The sequence below is a fragment of the Mandrillus leucophaeus genome, unplaced genomic scaffold (genome assembly GCF_000951045.1).
Source record: "Mandrillus leucophaeus isolate KB7577 unplaced genomic scaffold, Mleu.le_1.0 Scaffold596, whole genome shotgun sequence".
Lineage (NCBI taxonomy): Eukaryota > Metazoa > Chordata > Mammalia > Primates > Cercopithecidae > Mandrillus > Mandrillus leucophaeus.
The window spans coordinates 2,457,523-2,477,550 of record NW_012106430.1 but is presented as its reverse complement, the minus strand read 5'-3'; the positions used below and the strand labels follow the sequence as shown (position 1 = coordinate 2,477,550).

General features: G+C 37.6%; 2 protein-coding genes across 2 annotated transcripts in view; one reads left to right on the top strand and one right to left on the bottom strand.

Moving 5' to 3' along the window:
* Positions 1 to 18,649: 18,649 nt before the first annotated feature.
* On the bottom strand, positions 18,650 to 19,983 carry LOC105553447. Its single transcript, XM_011999518.1, has one exon. The coding sequence runs from the start codon at positions 19,553 to 19,555 to the stop codon at positions 19,196 to 19,198; it is 360 nt and encodes a 119-aa protein (XP_011854908.1). The 5' UTR covers positions 19,556 to 19,983; the 3' UTR covers positions 18,650 to 19,195.
* The window catches only part of ARHGAP5 (Rho GTPase activating protein 5), a 72,225-nt gene continuing 71,510 nt past the window's right edge, over positions 19,314 to 20,028 (top strand). The window contains exons 1-2 of the mRNA XM_011999520.1: positions 19,314 to 19,412; positions 19,653 to 19,853. The gene's annotated coding sequence lies outside the window, so the exon portion shown is untranslated. The remainder of the gene's footprint in view (positions 19,413 to 19,652; positions 19,854 to 20,028) is intronic.

Sequence of the window (20,028 nt, the reverse complement as noted above, 5' to 3'; positions counted from 1 at the left end):
TTTTCCCATATATTAAATTTATAGATATATGTTCATATACATATACTTACATAAATAGTTAAAGGACATACCAGTTTTTTGAGTGCCACTTTGAACTGTCTATTGCAACACTTAGTAATAATAGCTCTTTGTTTTGTTATTCTTCCCTGTTTAATAGGAGGTTGGAATTCTACCCTGGTTTAACTGATCCCTCAAATACATTCAGATGTGGTCATAAAGAAGCTTTAGCTTCATAAAGAAGGAAGACAAAGGAATTGCCACTTCTGTTAATTTAATCAGAAAGTTTTAATGATGTCTTATTATTTGAGTTTTTATCATAATGATTTGTTTTAATGCTGAATTCAGTTTCAGTTTTATATTTGTTCTATCTTCTGCCACATCCAAGGATAATTTAACTATTCAAATGAAGTAGTCCCTTAAAAAATTATCCTATGGAATGGATTTGAAGGGGCAGGCAAAAATGGAATAAAGTACTTTCCAGTAGATTAGACAATTGCAATCTAGTTCTATTGAAGCCCCATGACATGATTGCTGCTAAATTTAATGTATATTTTCTGTTTTTTGTTTGTTTGTTTGTTTGGTTTTTGTTTTTGAGACGGAGTCTTGCTCTGTTGCAGGCTCGAGTGCAATGGTGCAATCTCAGTTCACTACAACCTCCACCTCCCAGGTTCAAGTGATCCTCCTGCCTCAGCCTCCTGAGTAACTGGGATTACCCAGCTAATTTTTTGTATTTTATTAGAGATGGGGTTTCACCATGTTGGCAAGGCTGGTCTCGAACTCCCGAGCTTAAGCAATCTTCCTGCCTTGGCCTCCCAAAGTGCTGGAATTTCAGGGGTGAGCCACTGTGCCCAGCTTGGGATTTAAAAAAATGCTTCCATTATTTCATTTCTAATGGATAAAGAGAGACATCTAAGAAGTCTGGAGTTTAAAATGTTGAAAAAATGAGACATTCAGGCTACAACTATAGGGGTCATGTTTTGAATTGTGTTTTTAAATGGATGGAGTTTTCTAAGAATGGGGATGTATTGCAACCTCTCACATGGAAAGTTATAACTAATGTTCGAAGGGGATTGGGGAACCAGGGCCATAGAATTTTGGAAAAATATTGGAAGATGACTTAACTGTGGGCCATTTGACCATGCTTCCTAGACTTCCTCCTGTATTATCTCTGCACCCTCTCCTACCTAACCTGTTTGCTATAGTCACAAATGCAAGTTAATCTTCTTTATCACTTTTATCATTAGGCCTGTGCTACAGCTTCAGAAATTAGAAAATTTTTAAGTGGGAAAGGGGTCTTTGGAGACTACTGACTTCTTTCCCTGGTCTGAAGCAGTAAAACCATGAGCTGGAGTTCAGTGCAATCACGGTTCATCTTTCCAAATGCTTCCTACTAAGTTTCTTTCTTTTACCTTTTTTTTCATTAAAAAAGGATAGATAATGAGAACAGAATGAAATTAAATCAGAACTAAAAACTGCCCCCACCCTATACCCTCTGGATGAGTGCCTGTCCCTTGGCCCTTCCCTACTCTGTTCACTGTGATGGCTCTTTCTCCTCCTTCAGACTCTGGCTAATCTTCATCTCCTCAGGGAGGCCTTCCTCAGTGCAGCTTCACGCCCAGTGAAAAGTGTTCTAGCATGATTAACACCACAGTTTGATGTTCTCCTGTTTGCCTCTCACATTAAACAATGAGGATAGGGGATTTGTCTCTATCTTAATATCTTCAGCACCAAGCACAATATCCAACACTCAGTAAATATTGGTTACATGGATGGATGAATGAACAATTGACTGAGTAAATTAATTGGACAAACAGTTCTTTCTTAGATGTCATATGTGTATTTCAAACTAGAGGAAGAAGGATGGTTTAGAAGTCCCTGTCTGAATCCATATTAAAGCTATAGTCATTTTATTTATACCTTTTTAAGACTTTGTGTAGAGGGGAATAACCGTTACTTTGGAAAATGACTTCTGCATGATCTAGTGATTGCTGATGGGCCAAAAGGCATCATGACAGCAATTGTCCATCCATCGTTTGGTAATTTGCTGGATTCCCCCTCAGCCCATAGAAGTGATTCCAGAGGCTTATTGCAGGGTCCTCTGATCAATTGGACTGGGCCAAACTGATGTATAAAAATTTTCTGGGGCACCTGTACCAAGAAGCATTTCAAAATTTGTGTGCGATCACGTTTAGGTTTGATTGCCCTTTTTATTTGTTAGGATGATTATAAGAATGATAAGATCTGTATCAGAACTAAATATGTTGTGAAAACTGCTAAACAGTGACATTTGGAAAACACGATTAAGTGTGTGTGCTTTTTGTAAAAGTGATGAAAGTAAAACAGGATTAGCAAAAATTGGGGATTCAAGATTAGCATAGAAATTAATTTCTGAACAAACAAGTTGTCTTGTTTCATTTAATTACTTCCTGTGTGATTATATAAAGCTGAAGTTAATTTCTGAACTTTCTTTCTTTTAGTCTTTAAAACTATAGTAGTGTTTCTCAGCTAAAGAGTTGAGAAGTTTTATTTGTGTCTATGTCTAGAATCCTGTTTGGCGTCCTCTTCATCGTGCAGTGGCCAATCAATGCCTGTTTATACCCTTGTGAGCTTCTAATGAGTTGCTTCTGACCCTAATTATCTCATGCAGCACTTTCCAGTTTGTATCTCAACCATTCCCTACTCAGTATATTTTTGAAGAAAATCCTCCTCTGCTGATTCCGCCAAGCAATCCTGGGAAAGCTTCTTGAAGAGACTGCTCAGCAGCCTTAAATCTGCAAGTGCTTAATCAGTATGCAAAACTTGCTCCTCTGGTTTGAAGAGTCAGTTTCCATAAAAGCATCTATCTCCACACAGCAGGGTGACTGTGAAGGGGGCTGACCCCTTATAGGGCCTACAATGTGGTCCAGTCTTTCTACTTCATTCAGAAATGAGACAAGGTAAAAAGAAGGGCAGGCTGAGGTGACAGATGTCTCAATGCCATACTCCCTGGCTTTGCGGAATTGTTCTAGGTTTAAGTTCCTCATTTCTGAGGCTCTATTTTTCTCCTTGCCATGGCCAGCTAAACCCCTGGACCTTTATCATGCTTATCTTAGCTTGACATGACTTCTTAGCTTCGTAATGCAATGTTTTATACCTGGGTGAAATATAAACACACTAAGCCCTTGTTAAACTGGTACTGGTTTATTCTGGACAGTAGTTCCATTGCTCCAAATTGAAAGCTACTCTTTTTCCTGGTACAGTGAGTGCTCAGATGCTTTTAAAACACTGTCTATCCCAAATTTCTGAGTAGAAATCTCTTCGTTTCTAGACTCCCAGTATTTTAAGACAAACATGTTTTCCTGTAATTAGGTTTTACAACGATACAGTAAATGTATTCCTATGGCTGTCTGAATATCCATTGAGAGTACAAAATGATCAAGAAAAAGGAGAAATCTGTGCATGGCATTTAGATATTAAATATGTGTGTTTGTGTATAAAGTCATGTTGGTTTTGTATATAAATACACTTTAGGAAAAACATGGTCAAAAGGATAAAATAAATGCTAATGATAGCTCTGGAATTGTATTACTGAAGGAAAGTAAACATATCAAATAGCTCTATAAACATTAGCATTAAATGCGACTTGATATTTTTAAATTAAAAAGTGTAATAATTCATTGAAATTTACTGAGAAAGTACTTATTAGAATTTTATAAACTCATTTACTCTCAAAATTTTCTTGCAGATGCTATTTACATAAGTAATAATAATATTAAATCAATATTTTAAGGTATAATTCAACTTCAGTGTTTAAAAAACAGACAAACTTCGATATAGCAGTTACTATATTTTAATCAATTATAATCAAATAGCATAAACTAGAAAAATACTGTGTTAATAGTAATCAGTAATTATGAAAGTGTTAATTTTACAGAAGAAAATCACCAATTATTATTTCAATAATTTATTACTATGAAGAGAGCATAAACAGATTATTTTAGCGTTCTTTGCAGAAATTACTTCCTAATGAGAGCACTGTTCTGGTTTCTGTCACTGACTTCCTGTGTGATCTTTTGGATAGACTTCAATGTTTCCATATAAAATATAATGATAAAAATGTTGAAACCTAATTTTAAGATGTACTGACTGTTATGGTCTGATATTTGTGTCCCCTCAAAATTCATATGTAGAATTAAGCAGTGGGTCCTTTTGGAGGTGACTAGTTCATAAGGGTGAAATCCTCATGAATGAGATTAATCCCTTTATAAAAGAGGCCCAAGGGAGCTTGTTTGCCCCTTCTGCCATGTAAGGACATAGTGAGAAGGTGCTATCTATGAGGAATGAGCCCTTATCAGGCACCAAATCTGCTGGCATCCTGATCTTGGATTCCCAGTCTCTAGAATTGTAAAGAATAATCTGTTAGTAATTATCCAGTTAGTAGTGTTTTTGTTATATTAGCCCAAATAGACTAAGACATTGCCTAAATGAAATATAAAAGATAAAGCATTAAGAATAGTCATGCTTGGCCATGCGAGGTGGCTCATGCCTGTAATCCCAGCATTTTCAGAGGCCAAAGCAGACAGATCACTTGAGGTCAGGAGTTCAAGACAAGCCTGGCCAACATGGTGAAACCTCATCTCTACTAAAAATACAAAAATTAGTAGGGCATGGTGGTGCATGCCTGTCATCCCACCTATTCGGGAGACTGAGGCAGGAGAATCTCCTGAACCCTGGAGGCAGAGATTGCAGTGACCTGTGATCGTGTCACTGGACTCCAGCCTGGGAGACAGAGCAGACTCCATCTCAAAAACACAAAACAAAACAAAGCAACAAAAAAAAGAATAGTCATGCTTAATATTTATAATGGGTTCACTAAACATAAATGTATAGGAATATTGATAGCAATTTCCCTAGCATGAAAAACATTAATATTGCCACATATTGACATTTACATCCACATATGACATTTAAATTTACTGTGTGTGGTTGCTAAATAAAGGGCTTGATATAATCAAAGAAATTTTAGAGTTCAAAGGATTCTGAAAGAGCAGCCAGTCCGTTCAACCTCCTTATTTTATGGATGCGAAAATTAAGATTCAGAGAGAAGATATGTTCATATGTGTTCAGGGAGTTACTGCAGATCCAGGTCTCCTCAGCTCTGGGTGTTATTTTGAACCTGTTGATCCAGATCCCTGAGACTTTTGCTAGGAATCCTTATATATGCCTGCCGAGCATTGTCGGGAGACTTCACATACAGTGTCCTACAGGCAGTATTTTTCAAATGTACCTAAATGTCACTAGAATGAACAAAATCTGCTCATTTTAAAATGATAAGAAATTTGTGAGTTTTTTTTGTCATTTTGTATTTGTCCCATATTTTGTCAAAACACAAAATAGCACATGGAAACTACTGAAATTTCTTGAAGTGAATATGAAAGGTTTGGTAGCCATGGCACAGCATCCCTTCTTCTGCCTATTTATTAAACTTTGGATGATTCAAAATGTTACAAATATGTTGTTACCTGAGCAGGTGTAGGTTTTAAAAAAAGTTACAAATATGGAATGGGATGATGACTTAATCCTTCATTTATTATTATTATTTATCATTATTATTATTAACTATGGGGACAGAGGACCTGTAGTACTGTTGCAAAGATTAATCTGAGACCAAGGACTCAGACAGAGAACCCAATGAAATGTTATAATATGACAAGTACTTTGATATCGGTATGTACAATGTGCCACTAGAGCACTATTTACCATGAGCTTATACCAAGTGAAAGGTAATTTCTCCTTGTTTTATAGGTATGTTAAGATACATTGAACATTTGGTTTTAATGGCATTTTTCACTTAACTCCATAGGAACATATACCGTCTTTTATCCTGACTTACTAGCAGCACACCTGACTTTCTCTGATTTTTTTAAACACCTCTAGAGAAGCCTACAAAACCCTGTGGAGTCTAATCTTTACACTTAGCACTGTCAGGACATTCTTTTTTTCTTTCTAACTTTATGGGAGTCTAAGCTCATTTTCTTTTGTTCATCACAGCATCCGTCATATTCTTAAAAATAGTCTTCTTTTTCTCAAGCAAAAGAATTCAAGTTACTCCAGTTCTTACAGAGCATATTTCCCATAATTTAGTGTACTCAGAAGTATTTGTATTAAATTGTGTTTAAGTCTGGGTGCGATGGCTCACATCTGTAATCTCAGCACTTGGGAGACCGAGGGTCAAGGATCACTTGAACTCAGGAGTTCAAGGCCAGCCTCGACAACATAGTGAGACCCTCATCTCTACAAAAAAATTAAAAATTAGGTGTGGTGGTATGCACCTGTGGTCCCAGCTATTTGGGAGGCTGAGATGGGAGAATCACTTGAGCCCAGGAGGTCCAGACTGCAGTGAGCTGAAACTGTGCCACTGCACTCCAGCCTGGGCAACAGAGCAAGACTCTGTCTCAAAAATAATAAAAATAAATTGTGTTCAGTGAAGAGACAGTGAGCAGCAGCATATCACTACAACAAAACATCCTGCCATGAGCCTGCACAAAGACAGAATTGGAAAAAACATGCCAAGGCTTTTTCCCAGATGAAACGAGGACCAGAATAAAACGCTTATTACCATTCAGCAAACCAACTAGACAGTCACAATCAGAATGTTCTCAGTGTCTCCTCTGCTATTATATTCTGTGAGTTCCATGCTCGCCTTGATGTATGTGCTTCATAACCATTAATTTTCATGAGTTTAACTATCACATCAGAAGAGACTGACTCCCGTATGGGGAGCTGCCATTAGCGGAATTTCTCAGGAAACAAGTTGCCGCGGGAGTAATGTTTTATTGAAATATAGCCAGAGTTTTCTTTTTTCTTAATTAAAATTTTTTTTTTTTTAAGTAACAAGGTCTCACTCTATTGCCCAGGCTGAAGCTCAGTGGTATAATCATAGCTCACTGCAGCCTTGAAACATGTGGGCTCAAGAGATCCTCCTATCAGCCTCCTCAGTAGCTGAGACTACAGGCATACACCACAGCACCTAGATAATTTTATTTATTTTTTTAATAGAGATGAAGGGGTCTCACTTTGTTGCCCAGGTTGGTCTCAAACTCAGGCCTCGAGCGATCCTCCCACTTTGGTCTCCCAAAGTGCCAGAATTATGGGTATTACCTACCACACCAAGCCAAGGTCTTCTTTAAGGCTTTCTCTCCATAGCAGAATCTGTCCCTCAGTTTCTCTTTGCATTGAGACAGAGTCTCACTCAGTCACCCAGGTGGGAATGCAGTGGCACTATCATGGCTCACTGCAGCCTCGACCTCCCTGGGCTCAAGTGATTCTCCTGCTTCAGCCTCCCAGGTAGCTAGGACTACAGGTGTGCACCACCAAATCCAACTAATTTTTTAATTTTTTGTACAGACAGGGTTTCACCATGTTGCCCAGGCTGGTCTTGAATTCCTGGGGTCAAGAGATTCTCCCACCTTGGCCTCCCAAAGTGCTGGAATTACAGGTGTGAGCCACTGCACCTGGCCTCTCTTTGCATTTAAAATGTTTACAGTGCAGATAAATTTTTGCACTTAAAAGAAAAACAGGCTGGGTGCAGTGGCTCACACCTGTAATCCCAGCAATCTGGGAGGCTGAGATGGGCAGATCACCTGAGGTCAGGAGTTCGAGACCAGCCTGACCAACATGGTGAAATCCCATCTCTACTAAAAATACAAAAATTAGCTGGGTGTGGTGGTGTGTACCTGTAATCCCAGCTACTCAGGAGACTGAGGCAGGAGAATCGCTTGAATCTGGGAGGAGGAGGTTGCAGTGAGCCGAGTTCACATCGCTGCACTCCAGCCTGGGCGACAGAGTGAGACTCTGTCTCTCTCACACACACACACACACACACAGAAAATGAAAGAAAAACAGATTTTTAGGCTAAAAATTGGGGAACACAGAAAAAGAGTTTTTGTTTAAACTGAGAAATAGCACATATTATTAAAGAATTATGAATATTACTTGTATTAAATCAACCAACACATATACAAGTGTTGATATTTTTAATTCTGAAATTTCCTAAAGTCATTTAAAAATTTGATGTTTTAAGTGTTTGACTATATTATGATTTTTATTTTCTATACTACTATCACCACTGATTCCGCTGCTACTACTGTACTGTTAATACCACTAGGAGGACTTGTGGATGAATTCTGTGTTTTGCTTGTCTTAAAACACCTCCCTTCATAACTTTTCTTGGAATGTCCTGCTAAAAATTTTAGTTACATTGAAAGAAATGGAAACAGTATATGAAGAAGGGATGGCTGTTAGGAAATGGAATTTGTGGAATGCTCTTATTTTGGATGAGTTGCAGACGTTCAAATTCCACAGAAACCCAAATAAAAATAGTTACATGCCAGTTAAAACAATATTTCACTCAGTCTCAGAATGGCCTGTATGTCATTTGGTGGCATGGCGCTAACCTTAACGACTACAAAAAACAAAACCATGAGTCTACAAATCTGACAGTAGAAAAGAAAAACAACAGAGTTGATTCAAAGTGCTTCTAACATTCAGAATGTGAGTTTTGAAAACACACTAATCACATAAGTAATTTGAGCAAGTTAGTTGGTCAATTTGATAAAGTATTATTTTCTATTCAAATTTGTCACTCTCCAAGACTCTATTATCTATCTATCTATCATCTATCATCTCTTTTTTATCAGGCTTGTCATGTTTAAAATGATAAATTGTAAATGATGAAGCTATTATACTGTAACAGAAATGTAATCTATGGGCCAGTTTCTCAGTTAAGATCCAATCCTAGAACATGAAAATGAGCTTGTTGCAGGCAGGCATCATGCCTTTCATCTTTATGCATCTGGCTTGAGCATAGTCTTTGTCTCATAGTGGGTGCAAATTGATAGTTGTTGAATCAGAGAATGTCTCCAAGTAATACTCTAAAGAGAAAGTCTACCTAGGATTCCAAAGTCATGTTGATTGTATTCTATCAATCATTGTAATTTTAAGGAATGTTTTAAATGAGAAGACATGATTAACATGTGCAGCATTAAAAAACACCCTCTTTTTTAAATTCTAAAAAAGTATAAAGATGTATAAGAACATATATATGAAAGTAAAATGAATATATAAGAAAATATATAAGCTGAATATATTTTAAAGAAAATTACCCAGAGATAGTCACTGTTAATATTTTGATATATTTCTTTCCAGGCTATTTAACCTTTTTTTTTTTCCTTTCCTTTTTTCTTTTCTTTTTTTTTTCTTTTTTTTTTTTTTTTTGAGACAGGGTCTCACTCCCATAACCCAGGCTGGAATGCAGCCGCGTGATCTGAGCTCACTGTAGCCTCAACCTCCTGGCTCAAGCTATCCTCTTACCTCAGCCTCCTGAGTAGCTGGGAGTACAGGCACGCACCACCACTCCCGACTAATTTTTATATATTTTTGTAGAGATGGGGTTTCGCCATGTTGCCCAGGCCATATTTATTTTTAATATTTGTATAAATTTGGGACCGTATGGAATTTCCAGAATATATAAAACCACAAGTAGATCTCATATATAAAATAATGCAGAATAAACTAAAACAAATCACCCTATTACCAGTTTATACTTAACACATACCACTTTAAAACAAGAGCTCTCAACAAAATTAAAGTAAAAACTAAAACTAAGTAAGATCTGGATCAACGTAATAGGACTTGGGGACTGAGGAGTATTCCTAGAGCTCTAGATTGTCAGTATTCCTAAAGTGTTTCTACTTTGTAGGAAGACTCCACTTTCAAATGAGGACATTTCCTTTTAGTAACTTACAGAGTATTCTCTGAGTTTTAGGAGAGTTTGACAGACAAGAGTTTTCACTAAGTTGCAGGTGTACATAATGGCAGCTGATCAAAAAGTACCTTTGCAGATATCTGTTGTGATGATTTAGCTAAAAATGCTTTTCGGAATGGTGGATTGGGACAGTTGATTACACTGAGTTAACTGATGAGGCGACTAGTGGAGAAGTGGGGTAGGGTGAAGAGTTTTACCCTCAGGTAAATTCAAAGAATTGTCAGCAGCCTGTTCCATTACAACGCAAACATACAGAATACTGTCAAAACCAGAGCTCTTTTATTAGAATTAGGATGGCACTTGGGATGCTAGCCACAATAATATGAACCTGCAGGCCACACTGCAGATGTACACACAGTAAATCAGAAGTGAGTATCCAAACTGCAGTAGCCTCTTTTCTTTCTAATTCCTAAATCACTGTGGCACATGATTTCTTTGGGGCCAAGAAGTTGCCTCGCACCACAAAATATTAAAAGGCATGGCATTATTTTGAGGTATCAAATGAAAAGATAACTTTTAACTACTACTAAATTTGTATTCTCTTGGCTTAAAAGAGTTAACTCACTTTCAGAGACATTTACTAACTGAAAATGAATTAGGCATCAAGGAAAAGAAGGTTAAGGGTAGTCACTCAGTTTTGATTGATATGTCCCAAAAGTCCTGCTCAAGGCTCATGTTATTGAGATGGAGAATCCAATTGTAAGTGGATCAGGTAGCATATTGCTCACTGTTTAATAGTTCTTCACCTGGATTTTCTGATAGAATGAATGCACTGCTTCTACAACAAAATCAAATAGGATAACTGGCATGAAGCTATCCTGTTTGAGGAAGGAAGAATAAGGGAAGGTCTAAACAATCACATATTACTAGTGAAGTAGAATGACTGTAATAATGCCCTCAGAGAGAGTATTCTACTCAATGCCATTGTATCTTTAATAACTTTTTGCAATTTGGGGAAAAGAAGTACTGCTAATGCAAGAAAATGATTCTTGGGAAGTGGTACAGGGAACATATTAAAATAAAGTCATCTGCCGGGCACGGTGGCTCACGCCTGTAATCCCAGCACTTTTGGAGGCTGAGTGGGGCAGATCACCTGAGGTCAAGAGTTTCAGACCAGTCTGGCCAACATGGTGAAACCCCATCTCTACTAAAAATACAAAAATTAGTTGGGCGTGGTGGTGTGCACCTGTAGTCCCAGCTACTCCGGAGGCTGAGGCAGGAAAATCACTTGAACCTGGGAGATGGAGGTTGCAGTGAGCCGAGATCGCGCCACTGGACTCCAGCCTGGGCAACAGAGGGAGACTCCATCTCAAAAAATAAAATAAATTAAATTAAAAAATAAAGTCATTACTGCATTAAGAAAAAAAAAATTTTAAGGATTTGTTTTAAAAAATCAGTCAAAGAATTTGCAATTCAAGGAAGCTCAGCTCAATTATAAGACTGACTTCCCAATTTTAAAATGGGCAAAAGATTTGAATAGATAACTTATCAAAAAAGAAATACCAATGGCTAATAGTCACATAAAAAGATGCTAAACATCATTTGTCATATAGGGAGATATGAATTAAAACTACAATGAGAGGCTGGACACTGTGGCTCACACCTGTAGTCCTGGTACTTTGAAAGGCTGAGGTGGGAGGATCGCTTGAGGCCAAGAGGTCGAGATCAGTTTGGGCAACATAAGCGAGACCCTGTCTCTGCAAAAAAACTATTTTTAAATTGGCCAGTTGTGGCAGCACATGCCTGTAGTCCTAGCTAATCAGGAGGCCAAGGTGGGAAAATCACTTGAGCCCAGGAGTTTGAGGCTGCAGTGAGCTATGATCATGCCACTGCACTCCAGCCTGGGCAACAGGGGGAGACCCTGTTTCTAAGATAGATAGATAGATAGATAGATAGATAGATAGATAGATAGATAGATAGATAGATAAAACTACAATAAGATACCACTTCATATCCACTAGAATGGCTATCACAAAAAAGATAGACAACAACAAGTGTTGGCCATATTATATTATAGATTATAGAGAAACTAGACCCCTTATACATTGCTGGTGGTAATATAAAATGATACAGCCATTTTGAAAAAATGTTTGGCATTTTCTAATAAGGTTAAACATAAATTGACATAGGATCCATCAATTCTACCTGTAAGTATCTACTCAAGAGAAATTAAAACACATGAACACAAATATTTGGTTGCTCAGAGCAACATTATCCATAATTGCCAAAAGGGGAAACAAGCTAAACATCAGTTAAGTGGTGAATGGATAAACAAATTCTGTATATCCATGCAATGGAATACTATTCAGCAATGAAAATGAAGGAACCACTGAAGCATCCTAAAACATTTATGAACCTCAAACATATTATGCTAAGTAAAATAAGCCGGATCCCTAAGATCACATATTGTATGATTCAGTTTATACAAAATATCCAGAATAGGCAAATTTCTCAAGACAGAAAGTAGAGTAGTGGTTGCCTGAGGTTGAGGATGAAAATGGGACTAGCTATAAACGAGCCTAAGGGACAAAAGATACGGCCTGAATAGATTAGTAAACAGAGTTATATAGGGGGCCCAGGATGGACTGTTGGATGCTCTGGATTGTACTGTTGGGGCGGGGTGAGGGGGCAAAGTGATGAATAAATTTAGCAAATTTAAAGAACCATGGGCTTAGAAAGTACAAGGCAACCTTTTGGCAAGGAAGGTCCAGAATCACCGGCTTTATAACATGAATGGGACAGGTTTGTTGTGGGAAATCCGGAGATCCAAATCTAATGAAATAGACTTTAGGTGTGGGATTTGGATGAATATCAATTTACCTGGCTTCATGTATATAGCAATAAAAAATTATCTTTGTGGAGGGGGATGGGGTAACGGTCAGACAAAACCAAAGGTGGAGCAAAAGGTAACAGATTTGTTCTAGGTGTGGTAGTGAATACAGGTGGGTGTTAAATTTAGGGTAAACCAGGAAGAAGGGAAGCCTTGTCTTTGGGCAAAATCAATTCAAACTAAATAATATTAGAGCTGCAAAGGGACCATTTTGTGGATGAGGAAACCAGCTCAGGGAGATTCAGTGACTTCTGAAGATCACACAGTATTTGCATTTGAAGAAAATGCAGAAATGTGAATTGGCAAAACAAGTATTTACCATCTATTGTAGCTTAAAATAATAGGGAAAACTAACAGAGACTTAACTGTGAAGTGATTAGCCACCTAGCCACCACTATCTCAGGTTTCAGAACCTGAGATAAAATTCAGGTTTCTTGATTTCCCAGTTCACTGGTCTTTCCACTACAGACTACTGTGTATGTAATAATTCCTTTGCACTGTAGTCAGACAGTTTTACCTGTTCTTTAAGCTGGTAATTGACTGTCCTCTACTAAGGAGAATGTAGTAGATAGAGGAGGAGCTCTACTAAAGAAATGCCCCAACTTGGAAAAGCAACCATTAGTTACTGATGTGGTGGAATTCAAAAGTAACTCAAGTGTCAACAAATCCAAATGGGACACATTTTATTATAAACCTTGTGGTCCAAAAAGGAAAGACTAAAGCAGGTGGAAAGATCAGCTCAGCTTTATCAGCACTGGAGAAAACTACCTATTGTCTATATCTGAAAACTTTTCAACACAGTTACAGTGAGACCACCTACAATACAGGCAATGCCACTAATTGGCACATTTACATAATTAAAAACAAAAGGATAATAAAATGTGTGTTCTTTGCTTAGTATGTTTTGCTTTGAAAGAATTTTTTAAAAGGTCTTTAAAGTCAATACAATCCAGTGGCGGCAAGAAGATGTTTGCATAGACCATTTCATGCCAGGCAATATTACAGATATTGTGCTGCAAACAGAACCAGACAATACCTAATGTGGCCTGTAAGAGGCCCAAGAGATAATTAAGAGAGAAGGAAAAGAAGACAGATAATTAAAAAGTAAAAGGAAAGGATGAAGGAAAAAACACCTAAAGTAGGAGTAAGAGGGGGTTAAAAAAAGAGAGGAAAAGAGAAGGGTAAAAGAGAAAATAGAGACATACATGGTAGGCAGCCAGTTGCTTCAAGACAATTTACCTCATCCTCCCTTCACAGTGTCTCTTTGTCTTTCTCAACTTTCAACCCCACTGTAATTCAAATTTTTATTGTACAAGGAATACCATGTTCATTGTAGAAAATTAGAAAACACAGACAGGGAAAAAAATAAACATTACCTATAATCTCACCATCTAGTTAAAATCTCTATTAACATGTTGGTCAATAATACTATCATCTTGTTTTCAGACATTTTCTTTTTATAAGAATCATACACCTTTTAAGGCCGGGAACGGTGGCTCACGCCTGTAATCCCAGCACTTTGGGAGGCCGAGGCAGGCAGATTACGAGGTCAAGAGATGAAGACCATCCTAGCTAACACGGTGAAAACCCATCTCTACTAAAAATATAAAATTAGCCAGGCATGTTGGTGGGCGCCTGTAGTTCCAGCTACTTGGGAGGCTAAGGCAGGAGAATGGTGTGAACCCAGGAGGCAGAGCTTGCAGTGAGCTGAGATCGAGATTTTGCTATTGCACTCCAGCCTGGGTGACAGAGCGAGACTCCATCTCAAACAACAAAAACAACAACAACAACAACAACAACAACAAAAACATACAGCTTTTATTGCTTTGTACTATTTTTTTCCACGTAAAGTATTATGGCTATTTTTCTACCTCAATAAATACATGCTTCTAAAATATCATTTTAAATAATTGCTTCCTTTTAAATTTAATTCTATAAGAATTTAATTTATAGGATACATATAGCTGTTTACGTAGCTTTTGCTACATCAGTTTTACATTATTGTCATGTTTGTAAAATATCAGAATAACTAATATTTTGTGGCACAGCATAAAAAACAGCTATTTAATGTCTATTCCTATAAGAATTAGAACCAGAAACAAATGATGTATGTGATATAGGCCTGTCCTGAGCTGTGCTGAAGAGGAGTAAGAAGCCTAGTTGGAGAAAGAAGGTGACTCTCCCTATTCCTCACTGTATAACAGATGTATATGAAAGAAGCTATGTGTTCATCAAAAGAATCACATTGTAATTTGAGACATACAGAAGTACAGATGCACCTCAACTTATGATGGGGTTACTTCCCAATAAACACATCATAAATTGTAATACTGTAAAGTCAAAAATGCATTTAATACACCTAACCTACCAAACATCATAGCTTAGCCTAGCCTAACTTAAACATCGTCAGAACACTTACATTAGCCTACAGTCAGGCAAAATCATCTAACACAAAGCCTATTTTATAATAAAATTTGTTGAATATTTCATGTAATGTATTGAATACTGTTCTGAAAGTGAAAAAAAATGGTTGTATGAGTGCTTAAAGTACAGTTCGTACCAAATGCCGTCACTATTGCTTTCGTACCATCATAAAGACAAAAAATCTTAAGTTGGACCATCGTAAGTCAGGGACCTTCTGTATTTAGAAGTATGTACGTATTCATTGAACTAGAAAAATAGTTGTATTTTTGCCTTTTTGAAGAAAATGCAAAGTGTGAATTGGCAAAATAAGTATTTACCATCTACTGTAGTTTAAAATAATAGGGAAAACTGATAGAGACTTAATTGCAAAGTGATTAGCCACCTTACTGTTGGCTTCAGAAACTATACTGCACCAGTTCTTTAGAATGCTTCCAGATGTTTCAGACCCATAGTTATTTGTTGTTAGTAACACACATTTACCTACTAGAGAGATGTTATGTGGAGATATGTCTATTGTACTTGAAGAAGGACATCTAACTCAACGTTCACAGGTGAATTCAGTGATTTCTTTAAATGATTTGTATTTTCCAAAGTGATTATCTCAGCTGGCACTTCAAAATATAAAGCCTTCTGTTAGCAACAAATCCACAGAAATCCATAAAACCTAGAGTGTTTCATTTTATATTATCAAACATTTTATATTATCAAACATTCTACTAAACATCTTCTAGTTATTATATAGAGCCAAATATTCATTTTGTTATTCCTACGTAGAGAGACTCACAATCTAAATTTGGTCTAAAGAGAGTGGGAAATTCACAAAAATTATGTTCATGAGGTTAAACAGTCAAGCAATGCAAGTTCCTGTTTCCCATTGTAATGATTTACAAATGACAGTGGTAACAATCTCAAAGAGAGAATTCAAATCCTTCAGTTAGCAACCCTTGCAATTATTTTTTTAGCTTTATGGGGTTAACTTTATTGGGGTTGATTAAATTCAAGCTGTGATCTTTCATAAAAACTCAATAGAGGGTCCAGATGGCCCAACAATACCTCTTTTTGTGAGACGAAATAACTTGAAGATTTTTGTCTAATTAAAGTATTTGTGCTGGTGGGATCTGAATGAATTGTTTTTCCTTTAAAAGGAGTCTGCATTACAAATAATCTTTACAAAATACTAATTATTTAAAAATAGTGTGCTGCTTTCACTATTTCAGTTATGTCCTAGGACTAGAGTTGCATGAGAATGACATTTTGAAGCTAGACTCTGATACCATCTTTGGGATTTCAGTCTGAAAATACAGTTCTGGAATATCAACAGAACAAGGCTCTGTGGAACAAAATGCCAAGAAGGTCAATGCACTACTTTCCTCCTGTTCCAGTCCCATGCTCACAATTACCTTAACTCTTGTCAAAATATTTTCTACAGTAATAGCCAAGACATAATTAGCACCTTTTCTTCATGTTGAAAATATCATTGGTAGCCATAAAACAAATTTGGGGAAAGCCCTTAAGCACCTTAACACAGCAAATGGCTATTGGGGATTGATACACCATTATTAGACTACCTGAAGGATTAACATCCCATCTTATCCTGCCTTTTTTTCCTCCCCCCAAGTAGGCCTAATTGTATGAGATAGAAAAAGAGAAGTCTAGGCAGGAGATGGGGATAAGGTAAAGAGTGGAAATACAGTTGGAAATTAAGCAAATATCTTAAAAGTGTTTTGGCTATTTAGTTATTTACATCATTATTCTCCATCCTCTTTGTGTATTTTGTCTGTAATCAAGGTGATATTCTGAGATAGGTTGTTCTCCAAAAGCCTGTCTTGTATGAGACAGGCTAAAGTATTGGTCGATTCTGTCATGAGTGGTAAGGCCCTTTATTTGGCTTTTCATATGTTCTTGATTGAGACTACAGAAGCCAAAGTTGTTATGATCAAAGATTTCCAGCAGGGGGTGTAGCCGCCTCTATAGGGTAAGTTCTTTTGAAGCCACATCATATGAAACATTTGAATACTGCAGTATTACCACTAATGGTAGAAGCTGGGATTATGATAACTTTTTTTATGACTGTCATGTCTTTTGATCTCAAAAAGACCATGCATATTAATACTTTATCAGGATATGATGAAGAACTAGAGATTTATGAAGAAAATTTAAATTAAAAACCTAAAATGTCTGACAAATCTTATTCTAATTTTTTCAAAGTAAATGAGGAACAAAGAGTCCAGTTATTTTAATCATCCGGTACAGCAGAACAGTGGCTTAACTTTTTTATTCTAGATAAGAAGAGTAGTTGATTTGAGAGGGCTCGTTAATATTTATTCCATTTCTCTCCCATATTTCTGTGTGCACGCGTGCATGTGTGTAAATAAGTTACCTATTTTCTTAAAAATTCTCCTTTTGAGTAGGGAGGGTGGGTGTTTTAAAACTTTTTCTCTGAAGTCTTGGCTCCTGATCAATTTTTAAAGATGCCATCTTATATATTTTTCCTCCTGCTCCTTAATGCCTTTCATTTATAGATATATAAGCATTATTAGCTACAGAATTCTGGCCCCCAATTCCCATTTCAGATTTTTATTGATATAGAAAACTCTATTTTTTGAGAAGAGCAAATTACATACAATAACTTATTTGTACTGGTAAGCACCTTTAGACTATTAGTATTGATAAGAAACAAAGTCCTACATTTCCAGGCTCCCTAAGTCAAGATAAAGAACTGAAAATAATGTCGACTATGAAAATCATTGTTTGGAAATCGTGATCTTTTTTTTTTTTTTTTAAAGTCTTCTGGTGTCTTCATTATAAGAAAATAAACGAGATTTCAAGTCTTCCCCGCCTCCAGTATCATGACCTATAACTGAACATTACACCTTTTTAATGTTTTCTTTAGAAGCCCTGATTTATTTGGCTTTTGTTTATGTTGATACATGTCCATGGTTATTAAAATTTCTGATTATTTAGGACATAATTTTTAAAGTATCTTTAGGGTATACACTGTATAGTACTTAACATCTTATTCAGGTTATGACTTTGAACTACATCATTATAACACTAAAAAAGCAACCTTGGCAAACTTCAGTACCTTACATAACATAAGAAATAAAGAATAGCTTGAATTTAAAATACTTTCGATATGTTTAATTCAGGTATTCTTAAGGGCTTTTAGTACAAAGATAAAAACATGCGTTGGAGTGCATTAACTTTCCAACTTATATAAATGGTGTAGATACCTATGGCATTAATACCACATTTTGATGGTTGGATCACCCACCAAATTCCCTTCTCTCCTTTTTTACTTTTTTCTGTTTACCTTCATTGCAAGTTTCTTTCCGTACCCTTCTTTCCCACCTACAATTTGTAACTGAAAGAAAGAAGTAGCTACAGACCTTACCTAACCTACTCTTAACCTACTTGGTAGGGAGGATTCAGATGCTCGAATAAGGGATTTTAGTCATGCCTTTTAGAAATTAGGGAGCAAGAGATATATAGAAAAATTAGAAATGTCTCTTCTACCTTTATTAAGTTTACCTTTGAAAAATATGAAGAGGGGCAGAAGGACGGAAAAACGAACAGAACTTCTGCTGGAATATTGTGACAGATTTACTGACAAATATTTTCTAACAGATTTTTACCAACAGGCAGTTTTTGTTTTCTTTACTGACAGACCGTAAATGTACTTCTGGTTGGCAGCAGCTGCATCATTATAACACTAAAAAGCAACCTTGGCTAACTTCATTACCTTATGTAACGTAAAAAATAAAGAATAACTTGAATTTAAAATACTTTTTATATGTTTACTAACAAACTATTTTCAATGCAGGAAATAAATCTTTCCCCAAAGAGGAATCCCCCCTCAATTACTTTCTTTTAGACTTAACAAATTGGAGTAGATGTGGTTTTGCTCATTCTTTTATCTGCTGGCAACTATTTTAAGTCTCCTGTGTAAGGCAGATTCCGATGACCTCGGGAAAGTCACAGGACCTCAGTTTCTTCAATGGTAAAAGCAAAGGCACTGGTTTCGACCGTCCTTTCTCACTGCACCATTCAGCGCCAGTGCCCTCATGAGAAACACACCCAAAGCCCAGTGTGCTCTATCTCGAGACTTGTGAAATTTCTAGAGTCTCAAAGTATGTTTAAGGCGGTATAATAAAAGCCAGGTGGCCGACAGTTCCTAAAGTTAGGCTGGTAGTGGCGTGAACAGGGTCTTTTGGGCCACCCCGAGACCCGCCCCAAGTCTTGGCTTCTCGCTCCACTTCCACAGAACGTACTGAATCAGGGGCCTGCATCCCCGCGTCGTGCCGACGGAGAAATGGACTCCTTTTCTCGCTCCCGTGGAGTTTCGTCTTCTGGGTGAGTGTGGCACCGGGTCCTGGGCGAGTGATGTCTGTAGTTGGCAAGTGATCCTCAGCCAGAAAACTGGCCGCGCACACAGGCGCAGACACGCGAGCATGTTCCTGCGAACCAGCTTGGGCGCATGTTTTCCTCCCTTGCATTCTCTAATGCTCAGAGACCGTAAGGGGATTTATCGAGAAGCATTCGGTGCCCATGCCCGGTTTGAAACCGCGAGCACAGTATCTGGTTCCTTTGCAGTACGGTGGTTTGCTCCTGAGTTACGACCAGAAACCGGAACAGAAGGAAAGGGAGAAAGCAGGGGAGGTTCGGGGACGACGGCGCTCCGGGCAGCAAGGCAGCAGCTTCCAAAGCGTGGAGGATGGGACTGAGGAGGAACGGAATACGGAGAAAGAGGGAAGCTGAGGAAAAATACTCACGCCAATGGGTAAAAGGGAAAAGGTGAGAAGGAATGGAGTAGGAGAGGGAACCAATGGTGGGAGAGGCGGAGGAAGAAGGGGGAGGGGCAGAAGCCAATGGGGGAGCGGAGAGGAGGGGGAAGCGGAGGGGAGGAGGGAGCGGGGACGCGAGCGAGGACGCGGTCCCGCGCGCTCGCCCCCTCCCTCCGACTGGATCG